Genomic DNA, 16,108 nt, shown 5'->3' on the forward strand with positions numbered 1-16,108 from the left:
CATACTGTACTCAAAAATTGTACGTGATCCTAAATCATAACTGATGTGACAGAGTTAAAGCCCTGTTATGGTTTAGACGTTAGGTGTACCCCAAAAACTCATGTGTGAAAAAAAATGGGATAAAGTTTAGAGATGGATTTGGGGGGTTATAAGAGGTTTAACCTAATTAGTGAATTAATCCACTGATAAGAATTAACTGGGTAGTAACTGTTAATCCCTGGAAGGGATTACAGTGTGGCTAGATAGGGGTTGGTCCCTGGGGTCAGCCTTCCCATTCTGTCCTTGTTGAGCAGAGTGAGATTTTTCTGCCTTCTCTCTCTCTCTCTCTCTCTCTCTCTCTCCTTCCCCTTTCTCCCTCCCCTCCTTCCCCATATGAAGTCCTGGACCACTTTCCTCTGCCATACCCTTTCTCCATGATATTCTGCCTCAAGCCCCAAGGAATGGAGCCAGCAATCTATGGACTGAGACTGAGTCCCCAAATAAACTTTTCCTCCTATAATTGTTCTCATCAGGTCCTTTGGTTACTGCAGCAAAAAAAAAGCTGACTAAAACATGGGCCAAAAGGAAAAACAAAAAAACAAAACAAACCCAGGGTACTTCCTTAACCTCCTTCTCCAGATATCAGCCTGGTCACCTATATAAATGAGGGCCTTGCATGCTAGGTCATAAAACACTTTCTCATAGATGCTAGAATACAAGGAGTAAGAATGCTTTGTACTCAAAGAAGAAAAAGGACAAACTGGCCAGATGTTTTGGTCTTTACCAACTTCACTTTCAGAAAAATCAGTGGCATCTCCTTTCCTAAAAGGAAAGAAGGGACATTCAGATGGGAAATAAAAAAATGGGGCAAGAAAGGGGAAAGCTTTCCAATGCTAGGCTAAACAGTAACATATTTGAAGAAGATTCAATAATGAAAGCAGAGAAAGAAAGGGAAGAGAATAAAAACACAATGGAAGTATTTCTCACTTGATTTTATTCTGGGTCCTTCAAGAAATAAGAAATAAGCAATACAGATGAGTAAGAGATTTATTAGGGGAAAAGACTATGATTTACTAGGGGCAAAATGGGAGCTAGGGAAGGCTCATAAAGTCAGCAGACTGTGGTGCAGATCTGATGCAAAGTAAAGGAGAAAGGGAAGGAAGAAGAGGAAGATGGGGCCATGGTGCAGCTTCTATTTGAGCTAATTATCAACAGGTCCTCAAGTCAAAGTTTCATATCTGAGGAGTCCTGTGGTTCCAGAACGTGACTCTCTAAGCACCCTACCACACTCAGCGGTATATTTCAAAGTATAATGGCTAGAGCAATTGATCAATTATGCTCCCTGCAGTTAGAGATCAGAAAGGCTCCTTTAGGTGACTGGCAAACATTGGATAATCATATAATGTAAATCATACAATGTAAATTCCAGAACAGAACCATTATTCTATAAAATCATGATACAATCACATGCTCTACCCATCTCAGAGACAATCAATACAGAAAAAAAAAAAATGAAGATAAGACTACCGATCATGGGAATACCCAAGTAGTCAATTATTTATTCTTGCAAACTTACTCAAGGAGTTTTTGTGCATCATAGTATCCAATTGGATGAACAGCAATATTTGGAAGACCAACAGCTTCTGTAATATCATGCCTATAAGCATATTCTGAAACAACAACAACAAAAAAGAAACACATTTCCAATAAAAACTCAATTCCTTTCAAGTAGATCTCTATAAATCATATTGAATGCATTCTCATTTTGATCTATTAGAATTGGTTAAAGAAAACTTATAATTCCAAATGTTAGCAAGAACATAAAGCAACTAAACATTGCTTTTAAGAGTATAAATTAGACAATGACTTGGGATAATTATTTTGAAAGGGACCTTAAGCAGAAATGTGCACTATGGCACAGCAATTCCACTGTTAGATATTTACCTTAAAAAGATGAAAACATATGTGCACAAAAAACCTTACAAAATTGTTTACATCAGCCACACTTACATTATCTAGCAAATTTCTGACCACAGGAGAATAAATAATTCTTGTATAACCTAACAATTGAATGCTACTCCTTTGTTAAAAGGAACACATTACTGGTATGCAAAATAACATAGAAAATCTCAAATCATTATACTGAGAGAAATATGTGAAGCAAAAAAGAGCATCTACTGTCTGATTCCATTTATATGAACATCAAAATGAGGCAAACTAATGTGCAATGCTAGATATCAAAATGTGGTTGCTTTGGGGGGATGAAGTGCAAATTGACTGGGAAAGAGCATAGGAAAGAGCACTCTGAACATCATAAAAATGTCCTTTAATTTTGGGTGACATGAATGCATACAATTTTCAAAGTTCATTGAACTGGGGTTGGAGACATGATTCAGTATAGGGTGCTTGCCTAGCACATGAACCAGACCATAAGACCCTGCATTCAATTCCCAGTGCTGCAAAAACAAAATTTAAAATAGAAAAATACATTGAACTGATTTTATGATCTATGCATTTTATTGCATATAAATTTTACTGCAAAATATTATTATGACATTTATTCGGGCTTAAGACAAATTAGGTCTGTGTTTTCCTTTCCCCCCCACACACACACCAGGTTTTGAAATTATCTAATAAGAAACTTCATCTCAAAAACTTATTATTCTCTTGGGCAGAATGACATAATGACATGCTGTGTAGGGGGCAATGTTTTCAAGAAAAGGGGCGTGATAGATAGATGAAACAAAGTTGAAAATATGCTGGTGACTATCTTTGCTTTGGATATGTTAGAACTATTCCACAGTAGAAACTAAAATTAAAAGGAAGTGGTAAACTTAAAGGCACCCAAGGGGTTGAATAAATGCTAGCTTCCAAAAGATAACATGGGTTCCCCCAAAATCCCATCATTTAAATGTGAAGATAATCAACAGAAACATTCCAGTTAATCTCATTTTACTTGGAAGAAGTTGCATTTTTTTTTAAATTTGAGAATAAAAAGGTGGAAAAACTTTAGACAGATTCATATGGTTTTACTATATGGTAATGTGTATTCTTTTTTAAAAAAAGCAAAGAATCTATGACAATGCACCATATTCTCAGAAGACTTACAAAGCAAAACAGTACATAAGCTTCAGAGGAATCCACTATTTGATGGAAAACCCAGATAAAGAGTAAATATGTGAATGACAAAGATGCTTTGGCCAACTAATTTATGCAAATTTAGTTAATTTGCAACTATCTAAACTAAATGATTACATATTTTTGTAAACATGTTCAGATAGTTGAGTACACATAAAATAATTGAGCTCTTTTTGTTAATGTTTTACAAGGTGGCATTTCAGCACAAGTACACAGACTCTGCAGCCAGAGTACCTGAATTAGAATCCCACTCCCTGCTAAGTAGTTGTTTATCTCTTGCAGACAGCTTACCTCTTCTAGTCACAGTTTCTTCCCCTGCCAACAGAGATAATGCCTCCTGGCTTTCGGGGTTGTTGAGGCATGTACAGTGCTGGCATGTAGGAGATACTTCTTCACATTCATCACTGCTATCATCATGCAGCAACAGAGACAAGTGTCTTGGGCTGGGGTCATAGCTCAGTGGTAGTGTGTTCACCTAGCACCTGTAAGACCCTGGGTTCAGTCCTCAGCACCCCATAAAAATAAATAAAATAAAAGGTATTGTGTCCACCTACAACTAAGAAAAATATTTTTTTAAAAATGACAGTTGTCTTTCTGGAGTTCTAGATTCTACCTTGTCATTTAAAGATGTTATAAAATTTTCTCTTCTCCTATCTCTGGTCAATGGTAAAAGCAAAAAAAAAAAAAAAAATCTGTGCGAACTATGAATTTAGGGTAAATGTACTTGACAATAAAACCTATATAGCATGAACTTATTTGATAGCAAAACTCACTTGAGCAGATGAGTCTATTTATATTCTCTATTTACCCCACTTAGTATCAGCATTCATACAGTTTGATGCAAAAATTGTTTATATACTGGTTTCTTATGTTCTGTTCCAGCCACCCAAGTAAGTGTTATGAATTATATGGTATATGTACCATGTTCCTTTTTAATAATTTGGAAGTCTGAATTCCAAAACCTATTTAGTCACAAGGATTTCAAATAATAAATAAGGAATATGAATCAATAATTTTTAGAAACTCTCTCATTCCTAGGTAATACACACACACACACACACACACACACACACACACACATATTCATTCTCAGTCCTTTGTGTCAAAGAAAATCCTTAAATAAAATCACTTTAAAATGTGGCTAAGTGTCCTGTAATGACTGAGGCCTTATCACTCACCATTTGCTGGGTAGCCAGGGGTGAGAGGGTCCCCTGCACCATTAAGATTTAAGACATTTCCGCGCTGGACACCACCTCCAGGAAGATTCCAACCATCTGGATAGGACTGTACACCAGGAACAAAATAGTCTGCGGGGTCTGAGTACAGAATGATGGCTTTGGCCCCTGCCAGCTGGGCGTTTTTAACCTAGGAAATAGAGTGTACTTCACTTATGTTAATTGGTTGCCCCAGATTTGGTAGTAACAATTTTCAAAACTACATGTAAATGAGTAACTGAGCTTTATGTTCAAGCCTTTCTCATTAGGCTTACAACAAAGAAGTTATTCAGAGAAGTACCATTTTCTTTTTTCTACTTTAGATTCTAAAAATGGATCAGTTCTCAGAACAGGTTTGGAAAATACCCAGATACTGGTAGTGAGTACTTGGTATTTCCTTTTGATGCTCTGGAATTATATAGAGCAAGTAGACTCCTCGGGCAGATTCCTCCCAGTTCTGTGGTGGAAAGTGAATATTTTTAAATTTATTTTCCCAAAAAATATTTTTAAAAATTTAAAAGTCAAGTGACATTAATTTAAAAACTATTATGTGAATTTTATTTTCTCTTAATATCTATAATAACAATGTATATTAAATTTATTACAGTAAATATTTTTAGACATAATATTTAAAACAAAAATACTGAAACAACAACTCTAGTATGCATTTCTAGGTAGGCCACAGGGGTAACTTGCAAGTACAGAAAAATCTATTTGGCTCACCCTGGCCAAACACTGGCCAATTCCAGTGGCCCAGTTTAAAACCACTTCCCATAAGCTAGTAAGGATGTCCTCCCTGTAAGGTGGACATTTACAGAATGTAAGAGGATCGTAGTCTTCGAAAGTTTGCAAGGAGATTTTAGATATATTACATTATACCTTTTCATATTGGAGGAAAAGGTAAGAGATGATATTACCTTATTTCCTCTGAAAACTTTCCCATATCTGGCAATCACAATCTTTCCAGAGCAACTGATTTTCATGTCCCTCTCCAGTTTAAATAAGTCTTCAGTTCATGCATAGTTAACATATACTAGATCCCCCTGTTGAGATCAAGAATAATTTATTATAAAATATACAGGTTTCCTGCATGAGGGATATTCAATATCTTTGAAAAAGGAAAGAATCAAGAACACGCAAAAGGATGAGAAAAATATGATCATTAAATAAGACACACAAGGAGAAGTGAATTTCAGTTGAAGCTAATCTGGGCTAGAGACATACAAATTAAATAATATTTGTTTTTATGTATTTTTTTTCAGAACATATAAAAGTACTGCCCTGGAAAAACACATATAAATATACACACTGCTGCATGCAGTCCAAGGATAAGGCAACCTAGCTAAAGGAGCCCTTGATGACAGCTTTACTCTCTTCAGAGTTGTGTTCACAAATAATAACATAATGGGTCTTCACAACTACCAGGAGGAAAATGGCTTGTGTTATTGGGTTCAGTTATTAGCATAATTATGTGCAAGACATCTCTGAGTCTCAACATTCTGATTTGTAAAATAAACTGTTGGTTTAAATCAGTGATCTTCCAACATTTTTTTGTTTTATTTTGGTACTCTAGTCACAAAATTGACTTTGAAAAGCAATGTACCTATTCATATATTTAACATGGACATCTAAAATTTTTTCAAGTATCTGCAGAGAAAGTTATTTCTAATATAATATAAATATTAATATTTTAGAAGCAACTTACATAATTTTTCTATGTACCCAATGGAGTTTAAATAAATATACAGTTATTTACTATTCAATATCATCTACTTTAAAAAAGACATGGACATACTCTACTGTTAGGACTCTATCATTCCTTTTTCTTCTTGATCTTGTGTTTTGTGCCCCTTTCCCTTCAGCATTTCATTCTGAAGTAAACTGTATTTGCTGTGATTTCCCTTCAATGAAGACTATCTTGCTTCAGCTGCAGGAAAGATTCCCTGCCTGTGGAGAGCCTTCAGCTGTCAAACCTTCAGGGACTGCCTCAGCTGCAGATGGCCACTTTGTGAGGTCATGTTGCTTTTGGGGTTGTTACACATTCAAGAAGTAAAACAAAGAACAAAGTAAACACACACACACACACAAAAAAAAAAAAAAAAAAAAAAAAAAACCTCCCACCTTTATTTCTTAATTTATCAAGATACTCATGGAAATACCATATCAATTCAACAATTCAACCTGGGGATTCTAAAGAATTCTCTTAAGCTACTTCTATCAAAGTTCCTGCCAATTTCTGCATGGTGAAGGCTGCAATAGAATTATGTCTCTTCACTACTTCCCAGGCCTTGGAAGATTCCACTTTGCTTTCAATATCAAACAAAGTACAGAAATTCCTGGGAATGATTCCCCTGCATACTTGATGTGGCTGCTCGGAGCATAGCTGACATGCCTATCAAGAAAATACTTTGCTGTTAGTTGCACAAATGACATACAAGAAAGAAAGAGGAGCATCACACAGTCTTGGATCTCATATTTCTAAATTTATACTTTGAATAAGACCTTTGGCAAACAAATTTACAAGTTCACTAGTCTATGAAATATGTATTAACTATTTTACTTTAAATAGATAGCTCAAAGTGGTTCAGAGCTAACACCAGTAGTAACAAGGATAAACAACTGCTGATTACCTGGTATAGATTGTACTTGGTATTCTTTAAGAATTTACTACAATTTTTGTAATTCTTTTCTTTTTTTATACTGAGGATTGACCCCAATGGACTTTTACCTCCAAGCCACATCCCCTGCCATTTTTTATTTCATTTTATTATTAGTAGTTTTTTATTTTAAGACAGAGTATCACTTAGTTGCTTACAGCCTCACTACATTGCTGAGTTTGGCCTTGAACTTATGATTCTCCTGCCTCAGCCTCCCAAATTGCTGATTATAGGTGTGAGCCACCACAACTGGCCAATTTTTCTAATTCTTAAAAGTGAATTCTACAAAGTTGACATTAGTATTTCACAGAGGAGGAAACTGACTACAATTAAATTATTTGTCTCAATGAGCATTGGGAAATAAGAACTGACTTTTATGACACCACACTGCCCCTGACCTTATAACACTGCTGTGGTAATTAAATTCCCATTTATAACCAGCGAACCAATTTTTTTTATCTTCTTTAAAAATTCACATTCTAAATGTGAGTTAATGCTTAGCTGAAGGCATGAAGAATCATTAAAAACTATCTGTGATGTTTACAAGACCTAGAAAGAAGACTTTCATTGAAGGGGCTAAACCAGGTCATGTGCTAGCCCTGAAAGAGGATAAGTTGCAAAGTAACAAGGCAAAGTGTTAAAGAGGTACAACCATGCTACCATTGGCAAAATAGTCACCCTGTTTGGATGACTATTTTCTCCCAACCTCTGACCCTTTGATAATCCCTCCAGGGAAAGTTGGCACCAATTCTGGCTGTTCATAATATAACCCATTTTGCAGTATTCACAGGATGGGCAACCTGGGGGCAGTGGGTGGTTTCTTATCAGAAATAAGCACATTTGTCAAAAATTAGGGGGAAAAACTTTTAATGACAAATTTGGGGAGGAAATAAAAACATTTATTACATATTATGCATGTTTATTGAATTTATTATTTCTTGCATATATATAAAAACAAACACATTTAAAATAGAACAGGGGCTAAAATCATGTGTAAGAAAATATAAACTTGATTTTATATTTTACTGTAATTGGAGAGATTCTTGTTTTCTGTTTGTTGTCTTGATGAATCTCTTACATTTCCTAAAATAAACATTTTTTTTTATAATCAGACACAAAAAAATGCCAAAAATAAAGATATTTAAGAGTCATATTACATTATTTGGAAACTCAATATAGTATATTTATCACTACATACATTTTGAAATATTCTATTAGCTTGCAAGAAATCAATTTTGATATTTTTTTTCCACAGTGCACAACATTTTAAAAAAGTAATATTAAACTGAAGAGTAATATTTTCTTTCTTACCTATAGAAAGGTCTGTCTGATAACCCTAAATGATTAATGAATGCCTGTTCCAGAAGCATCAGCTGATCATTCATAATCCTCAATAATACTGGGCTAAAAAGGAAATTAATATGCAATAGTTTACAGGGATATAAGTTAAATTTACATAGCATGAAAAACAATTATTTCACTCAAGTTTACAATTTTATATCAAACTTCATATAAGGAATAGTAAAACTCCATTAGTCTCCAAAATGTGTGTATATATATATATATATATATATATATATATATATATTAGAATTTAATATATATATTAGTATTTAATGTATATATACATTAAATAAGTATTTATATAAATATTTTTATAAAAAAGTATTTAATGGAGATATATATATATATATATATATATCTCCATTAAATATTTTTTCAGCAAAATTTGAAATACTGTAAAGCATTCTCTGCAAAGAAACTACAAAATTAAAATTTTTCAAGCACTGCACACTTTAAACTTGACCAAGATAGCAATGTTTTTTGTGATTCTAATTTGAGGCCACAAATCCAATTAACAAACAAAATGACAGCCAAGTTTCCTTAGCATGTATTGTGAATTATCTGAATAGTGGAAATTCATGAAATACTGGGTTTCATATACTATATGTTGCATGGTAATTTATAAGACTCCAGGCAAATTATGAAGGCCATAAATGCTAGATTAATAAATATTTTTACATTTTTTAGAAGTTACAGGTTTAAATTTCATGCTTTTGAAACTAAAGCTTAATGATATATATTCTAACTTATATTCTTCTTCAAGGAAATTGTGTTTTTCTTGGAAATCACATTTTAATTGGTAATTCTATTCAGTGAACCTGTTTTCTGTTGTCTGTATTATTTTCTTTCCATTTATTTCAGGTCACTTTCAGACATTTAGCAGAAACAAAACTCTGTCATGCCAAACCCCCTTCATTTTAACTCACTTGGATTAGGATGAAAGTTATGGATTATGAGGGTTAAACAGATTACGGTCCTATAGAAATGTAGGTACCCACCTTTCTACTAAGTTCACTGTCTTCTGTGCTGTGAGAATTAAGATAACATTGAACTATCAGTCAGGCTCAGTGCAGCCATGGGATTGGAGTCCAAGGCAAAAGTTGAAAAGGCATTTATTTAGTTTTTACCTAGCCTCTGCCCCAAAATGATTTGTTGTTTTTATGCATACTCTGCCTCCATCATTTAGAATATGGCTAATTCTGAATCCTGAAAGAATTAATGTCACTATATTAAGAAGGAGAAACTGGTTGTAAAATTAAGGGCTTAAAGATAAAGATGTGGTTAAGCAACTGTACACATTGGGTGAATAGGGTGGCTATCACTCCTCAAGCCGTTTCCTCAATTCAAACTGGAAATAGTAGACATAATGCTACATAACGGCCTCGTCAATGTGGTGTCGGGGAGATGAAGTAGTGTGTAGGCAACATGTTAGATCTGACATTCTGTGGAGTGGACTGTTACATGAAAACAAAAAGATACACTATACAAAACAACACCAAGGTTCAACATCATAATGGCACCTCAAGGAAACATCATTTGTAGAACTTAGATTTTCTTAAGTTATATGTATTTCTTTTTACCTTTTTTGTTAGATTGTGTACCAATCTCTACATCAGTGATATACAATCAACTCTTAAGGTGTAGTTTCCTGAAAGACAGAAAAATATACATTAATTTTAATTTTATTTCTCTTTGTAATTTGCTTATTCAAATACCACTGCTAACTTCCTAGATGGAATGATCCTTTCAAAACATAAAATGATTTCCAACTCTTGAATGGCTCCTGATCTCACTCTATAAATCCCACCATCTTCATAACAGCCTCATAGTTTGATATATGAAACAACCCACATCACTCTCCACATTTTTATCTTCCATTCTTCCCAAGAATACTCCCTCAAGGCCTTTTAACACACTGTTCTCATCCCACATCTCTTACTCCTCCTCTAGTAAGATGTTACTTTATCTAACAGATATGCCCTGACCATCTTACCTAAAACAGCATGCTACTTCCACTCCCTATCCTACCTTTATTCTTCCTCTCTGACCCTTGATTTATTTTTTTCCCTAAATTCCTCACCTGGAAAATAAATAAATAGTTGTCTTTTTGTTATCTGATTACCAATGGGCTGTAAGTCCCATGGGAACCAGGACTCTCTTTTATTAGCTAGTATATCCTAGTGTTTCCAACAGTCTGATCATTTAGCATTTACCAAATAAACATCTGCTGTGAAAATAAATTTGTGAGTCAGGTGTTCCCTAGCTGATTCTACAGAACAGAGGTGGACTCTCCATTTTCTCATTCTTTCTGTTTCTTAGGAAACCCTAGGAGCACAAGAGTGTCTCCATCAGGGGTGTAGGGAGATACAAGTAGGAGAGTTTCAACAAGCAGTTGACTCTTGAACTGAGTTTTCTGAAACAGATGGAATTATCTGGAACAAAAAGAAATGACATTCACATCTGAGAGATCATGTACAACAATTCCCAGATATATAAGAAACATGACACACTCAGAGCATGGCAAGTAGCTTTTGTCTGAAAGCTCAAGATCCATGTCTGCAAACGGCAATAGTTAAGACTTTAAGAACAGTGTCAACCCAACAAGAATTGTTTTTAGAACTTGAAAAGTTTCTGAAATTCATTTGGGAGGAAAAAATATGCACATATAGCCATGTAATTTTACAGCTTATCACAGGAACCAAAATAGTTTGGCAGCATTTGTTACAATTGAAATGCATGTGCCCCAGGACCCAGTATTTACACTTGTAGTTCTTTATCCTCCTCTCTCCTTACATAGAAGAAAGCAGGCAGATAAAGGATATTTAATGCAACAAAATAAATTCAAGGAAACTACAGTTGCATGAATGAAAAGAGGAAAAACTAATATTTATATTAAATGTAAATTAGTTGCAGGACAACACAATTAATGGTTACTAACATGCCTCTTAGTAAATTTATGAGGAAACAGTAAATTATTTGTTTTACTTCCCTTATTCAATATTATGGGAAGTTATATTTTTAAAATATATTTAGTACATATTACAATGAAAATTTATATAAGAATAACAAGTAGTGACTACTAATATTGCAAAAACATTTTTACTAAAAACTTGCACAACTATATGCATCTGTGCTCTATTATAGGTTAAAAAAAACTTGGCTGTGCTGGCTGATTAGCTGAAGAAAATCTGGCATAAGAATCCTTTATCAACTTCACTCCAATTTTTGGTGATATATGCAAGGATTATTTGTTTATGGAAATCAGGGGGAAAAGGAATTCATAATTTATCTTATGGCAGAAAAGATTCATATAACTATTTACCCAGGAAAACCTTTATTTTCAGCTGAAGGGCTTTTTCCAACAAATTTTCATCAAATGATCTACTCTCAAAACCATCATATGTGCTAGAAATCTACAAAAATAATCAATTCCTGGAGATTAGGAACATAAGCAACAAAATTTATGCCACTGTAAAGCTGTATATATTTGGTGGGTGCAGTGGCAGACACCTGTGATACCAGTGGCTTGGGAGGCTGAGGGCAAAGGATTGCGAGATCAAAGCCAGTCTCAGCAACTCAGCGAGACTTTAAGCAACCAAGTGAGACCGTCTCTAATAAAAATAGAAAAAGGGGTTGGGGATGTGACACAGAGGTTGAGTGCCTCTGGGTTCAATTCCCACTACCAAAATCCTCAGGTTAGAAACAATTTGGGTTTCATGCACAGTGGTATTCCCACAGGTCCTGCTTCTGGAGAGGCTGAGACAAGAGGACAGTCTGAGCTCAGGAGTTCAAGACCAGGCTGCGCAAAATGGTGAGTCTGTGTCCTCTCTAGCTTTTGAAGTCTTTAGATTTTTTTCGATGGTCTTGTATTTTTACCATCATTGCTGCCAAACATGATATTTGAATCCTAACAAAGTAACCACCCATTGAACATGTTGTATGAAAGGAGTTGCTGGAGAACACAATTTTTAAAACAAAAGTTATTTTTTGTTTTGTTTTGTTTTGTTTTGTTTTTTGCAGTTCAGTGTTCTTTTCCCCTGAAATAAAATGCTTTGTCAGATTAACATTGGGCCTACTATACATTATAACTATGTGCACAATTAATAACAGGTACTATCATTGAATGAAGAGGCTGGAAACACTATCTTCATAATTATATCATATAGCAAATTCCATATTACATTTTTGTTTTGTTATTTATACAAGTCAAGCATGTACCATCACCAGCTTGAAATTAAATGCCACTAATTTAAGGGAAAAAAATATTATTCATGTATCCAGTCATCAGAAAACATAGTAAGAAAAATCTTATATGCCTCTTTTGTCAGTTTATACATCAACTGGTAAAGAAGAGGTGTACAGTTAACTCTGAGAGTACAATTGCCTGAAAAATAAATGAAAATACTATTTCATACTTCCAAATGAAAATCCAGTTGTGCTTAATTCTAACATTATTTTAAATTCTAAACTAGATGTAACTGTCTTTAAATCAAATGCATCATTCCCATGGAATAAAAGAGGGTGGAATTGTTTCTCCAGGAGTGAGAGAATCTGCCATACATATTTTGGGCTGAAATTGGAGTAGATGGCCTTAGGTGGCTGAGGCAAGAGCTTCCACACAATTCAGACCTCATCCTTACAGTAGTATCTGTCAGGGGCCTTAGGAAAGTCACTATGAGGTTACTGAATTCACTCTATATTCACTCATTCATTTCAATAGTGCACATCAAGAGATGTTAGAGGATGTATGTATGATCTAGAAAAGTTAAAATTCAACAAAAGTCTAGTGACATATGTATGTCAAATTTTAAAAAGAAGTAATTTGTGTGTCTTCCAATAAATACAGAAGATTTTTTTAACTTTTCAAGAAACCCTTTTGTTATAGAAAATATATCAGCATAAAATATTCTATAAATATTAATAATACAGAAAATATTTCTGTATAACATATCTTGTACAATATTTCAGCCAAATGCCTTTAATATCACCATAGCAAAAATGTGGTTAATACTATAGTTCTAAGTAGTAGTTCAAGATAGAAAACTGGTAAATATAGCAAAAAAGTATCTAGAAGAAAAAGCTTAGTTTTATTTCTAATACATAATATGACTTATTATTTTCTCTCTTGTAAAATAGAAAATTAAGTTGTTACTGATAATCTCATAGGAACAGAATATCCGAGATAGATGATAAGTTGGAATTTGTAGACTTAGAAGATATATATATATATATAAAATGCATACTAACTGTAAAGGAAATTTACTCTAAGTAAAGTTTTCTTTCTAAACATTTTACATCAAAATGAAATAAAATTTACCTTCTATAGATGAATCTGAGTTGACATAAGCAATACTTCTTTTCTGGAGTATTGTTGCCTTCTATAATTGAAGCTATTTTGTTAATTCACAGTACTTACTATCATAAAAATATAAGCAAACTAAGCACAATAGTTTTGTGGAATAGAGATCTGTAAATATGTTTATAATCCAAATACTTATACCTGCCTATGACCATAAATTCTGAGAAAATGTTGATAATTGTTTGGTTGAAAATATTAATGCAATTATTTAATGCAATTAAAACAAGAGAGAAGATTATTGTGGACGAGTAGCTACTATATATAGTAATAGCAGAATGTCCCCCAACAAAAGAAAAATACAAAGTGTGGTTCCTTGATTCTCTGAATCAATCTATGCAGGGGTGAGGCTCCCAGATTATGGGGACCCAGACCCATTCTGCTAAATCAAAATTGCTCAATGTGAGGCCTAGAAATCTGTATCATCAGATATCCCTAAGGATTGAGCCTCACTCCCACTGAGACTCTCTAAGAGTGGACACCCATGTAAAGTTATTGTTTTAAAAGTGAAAAATAGAAAATTTCCATTCTAAGTTTATAAAAATATAAAGAAGTTAAAAATAAAATAAACAGTGAAAAAAATAGGTGGAAAAAAGGAGAGACAGGTTAGAACAAAAATAAGACTGCCACACACAAATACATATATAAACAGATCCAATAAAGCTAAAGTAGTCACACAGATGGGAACATGCTGAGAGAACCCGTTACCTCTCTTTCTAGCTTGCTTCCTCATGAGAAGAAATAATTTAAGGTTTGTGTGGCTATGGCCCAAATAACTGTCACCTCTTTGTTCTTTCCTGCATAGGAAAGATGAGAGCTGTCTTTTCATTACAGAGAAAAGTGATCAGAGATTCCATTAAAATAGATTTATAGTGGAAATGAAGAAGATTACTCATGTTTATTTACAGAAGTAAAGTATGCTGTTGAATATGACAAAGAATCTGGTAGAAAATTCAAACAAGTAATGTTTCTTTATCTATGTGTATGGAAGTGAATGCAAAGCATATTAATCACTTTCTATCTTAATTTGTTGTATCTTTAAATTGATTTCTGAAATTAGAGAAATATATATATATATATATATATATATATATATATATATATATAGAGAGAGAGAGAGAGAGAGAGAGAGAGAGAGATAGCACAAGAAATTATATATTTCCAAAAATAAATTATCTTAATTAATATTTGATTCATCCTTCAACATGCCTTCAGAATACTAAAGTAAAAATTAAAATCTACAACTACAATGTACTTATGATCAACAAAGTATAAGTGATATCAGATAGATATCTATGTGCAATATGGTATTCTCATGTTTATTTTATTTGTATTATTTTTATAAATTTAAAGTAGTGTAAGTGGAAATGAGTCAAAAGGGAGACATTTTTTAGACTGAACATAATGGCAAAACACATATGCTTGCTTCATAAGAACTCTATACAATCTGGATTGACAAAAGACAAATACATGGTAGAAGGAAAGCAAATACATTCACAGTGCACCTAAATTTATGAAAATGTATGAGCTTACCTCAAACATACAAGGATTTAGTGAATATTCAATAGGGAGACATAGGGGGAAAATGAAAGAAAGGGGCCTAAGAAACTTAAAGAATTCAGAGCCAATGATGAATGAAAATCAATCATCTTTGAAGGAAAAAAATGACTTGTGAAACTCCAAAGTAAATTAATTCACTAAAGTAATTCAATTTACAAAATTATCACTTTATACTTTAAAAAGGACATATATGTTGTAGAAGGCAAACTGTGACTATACATACACTTTTATATAGAATTTGTATGTGTGAAATGATTATCAGAGTATTCTCATCTTAATTAAATAAGCTTTCCCACAAGACCTCCAAAGACAGTTTAAACATTTGAAAAAATAGTTAAAGGATCTGTATCAGTTATTAAATAATTTAATTCACATATAAAAAATGCTTCCCAAGGTTGAGGTTGCTGATTTTATTTTCACAAAAGAAACAGAAACTAAAATATTGACAATAGAGAGATTTGTTAGTAGATTAAGAGTCTATTCTGTTTTGCCAAACTAATAAGAAAGTAAAAGTTATTTCAATTTCATAAATACTTGAATCATTCAATCATTCTTGAATCATTTCCCAAACTAAAACCGAATTGGATAATGGAATCTAGCTGTGCTCATCCTGAGTTTCTACCAGTACAACTGGAATGAAGCTTAGCAGTAGAATATATGTAAACTTTCAAGCTCATCCAACTTGTGTTTCTTCGGCTTTCTTCCAAAAATCTATTTGTATAAAACAAAAGTGACATAAGTAATTTCATAAAGAGAAAAATCTGTCATAAATCTGACGAATTGATTTTTTAAAATTGCAGATAGGGAAAATTATATATATATATATATATATATATATATATATATATATATATATATAT

The 16,108-nt window shown here is 33.3% G+C and overlaps 2 protein-coding genes across 2 annotated transcripts in view; both read right to left on the reverse strand.

The window, feature by feature from the left end:
• Positions 1 to 606: 606 nt before the first annotated feature.
• LOC107160405 (glutamate carboxypeptidase 2-like) lies at positions 607 to 5,389 on the reverse strand (the record flags this gene model as incomplete). The annotated part of the gene is made up of 4 exons (XM_048787870.1): positions 5,249 to 5,389; positions 4,296 to 4,482; positions 1,556 to 1,649; positions 607 to 801 (listed from the first exon to the last, which is right to left on the reverse strand). Coding segments are annotated over exons 1-4 (542 nt in total), but the record flags the coding sequence as incomplete, so codon positions are not given.
• A 1,097-nt stretch (positions 5,390 to 6,486) lies between these two features.
• The window catches only part of LOC107135437 (glutamate carboxypeptidase 2), a 136,422-nt gene continuing 126,800 nt past the window's right edge, over positions 6,487 to 16,108 (reverse strand). Inside the window, 3 exon segments of the mRNA XM_015477316.2 lie at positions 6,487 to 6,659; positions 6,662 to 6,723; positions 8,300 to 8,392. Coding sequence (XP_015332802.1) covers positions 6,535 to 6,659; positions 6,662 to 6,723; positions 8,300 to 8,392 — 280 coding nt within the window. The 3' untranslated portion in view covers positions 6,487 to 6,534.

The sequence above is a fragment of the Marmota marmota genome, unplaced genomic scaffold, assembly GCF_001458135.2.
Source record: "Marmota marmota marmota unplaced genomic scaffold, marMar, whole genome shotgun sequence".
NCBI classification, from domain to species: Eukaryota; Metazoa; Chordata; class Mammalia; order Rodentia; family Sciuridae; genus Marmota; species Marmota marmota.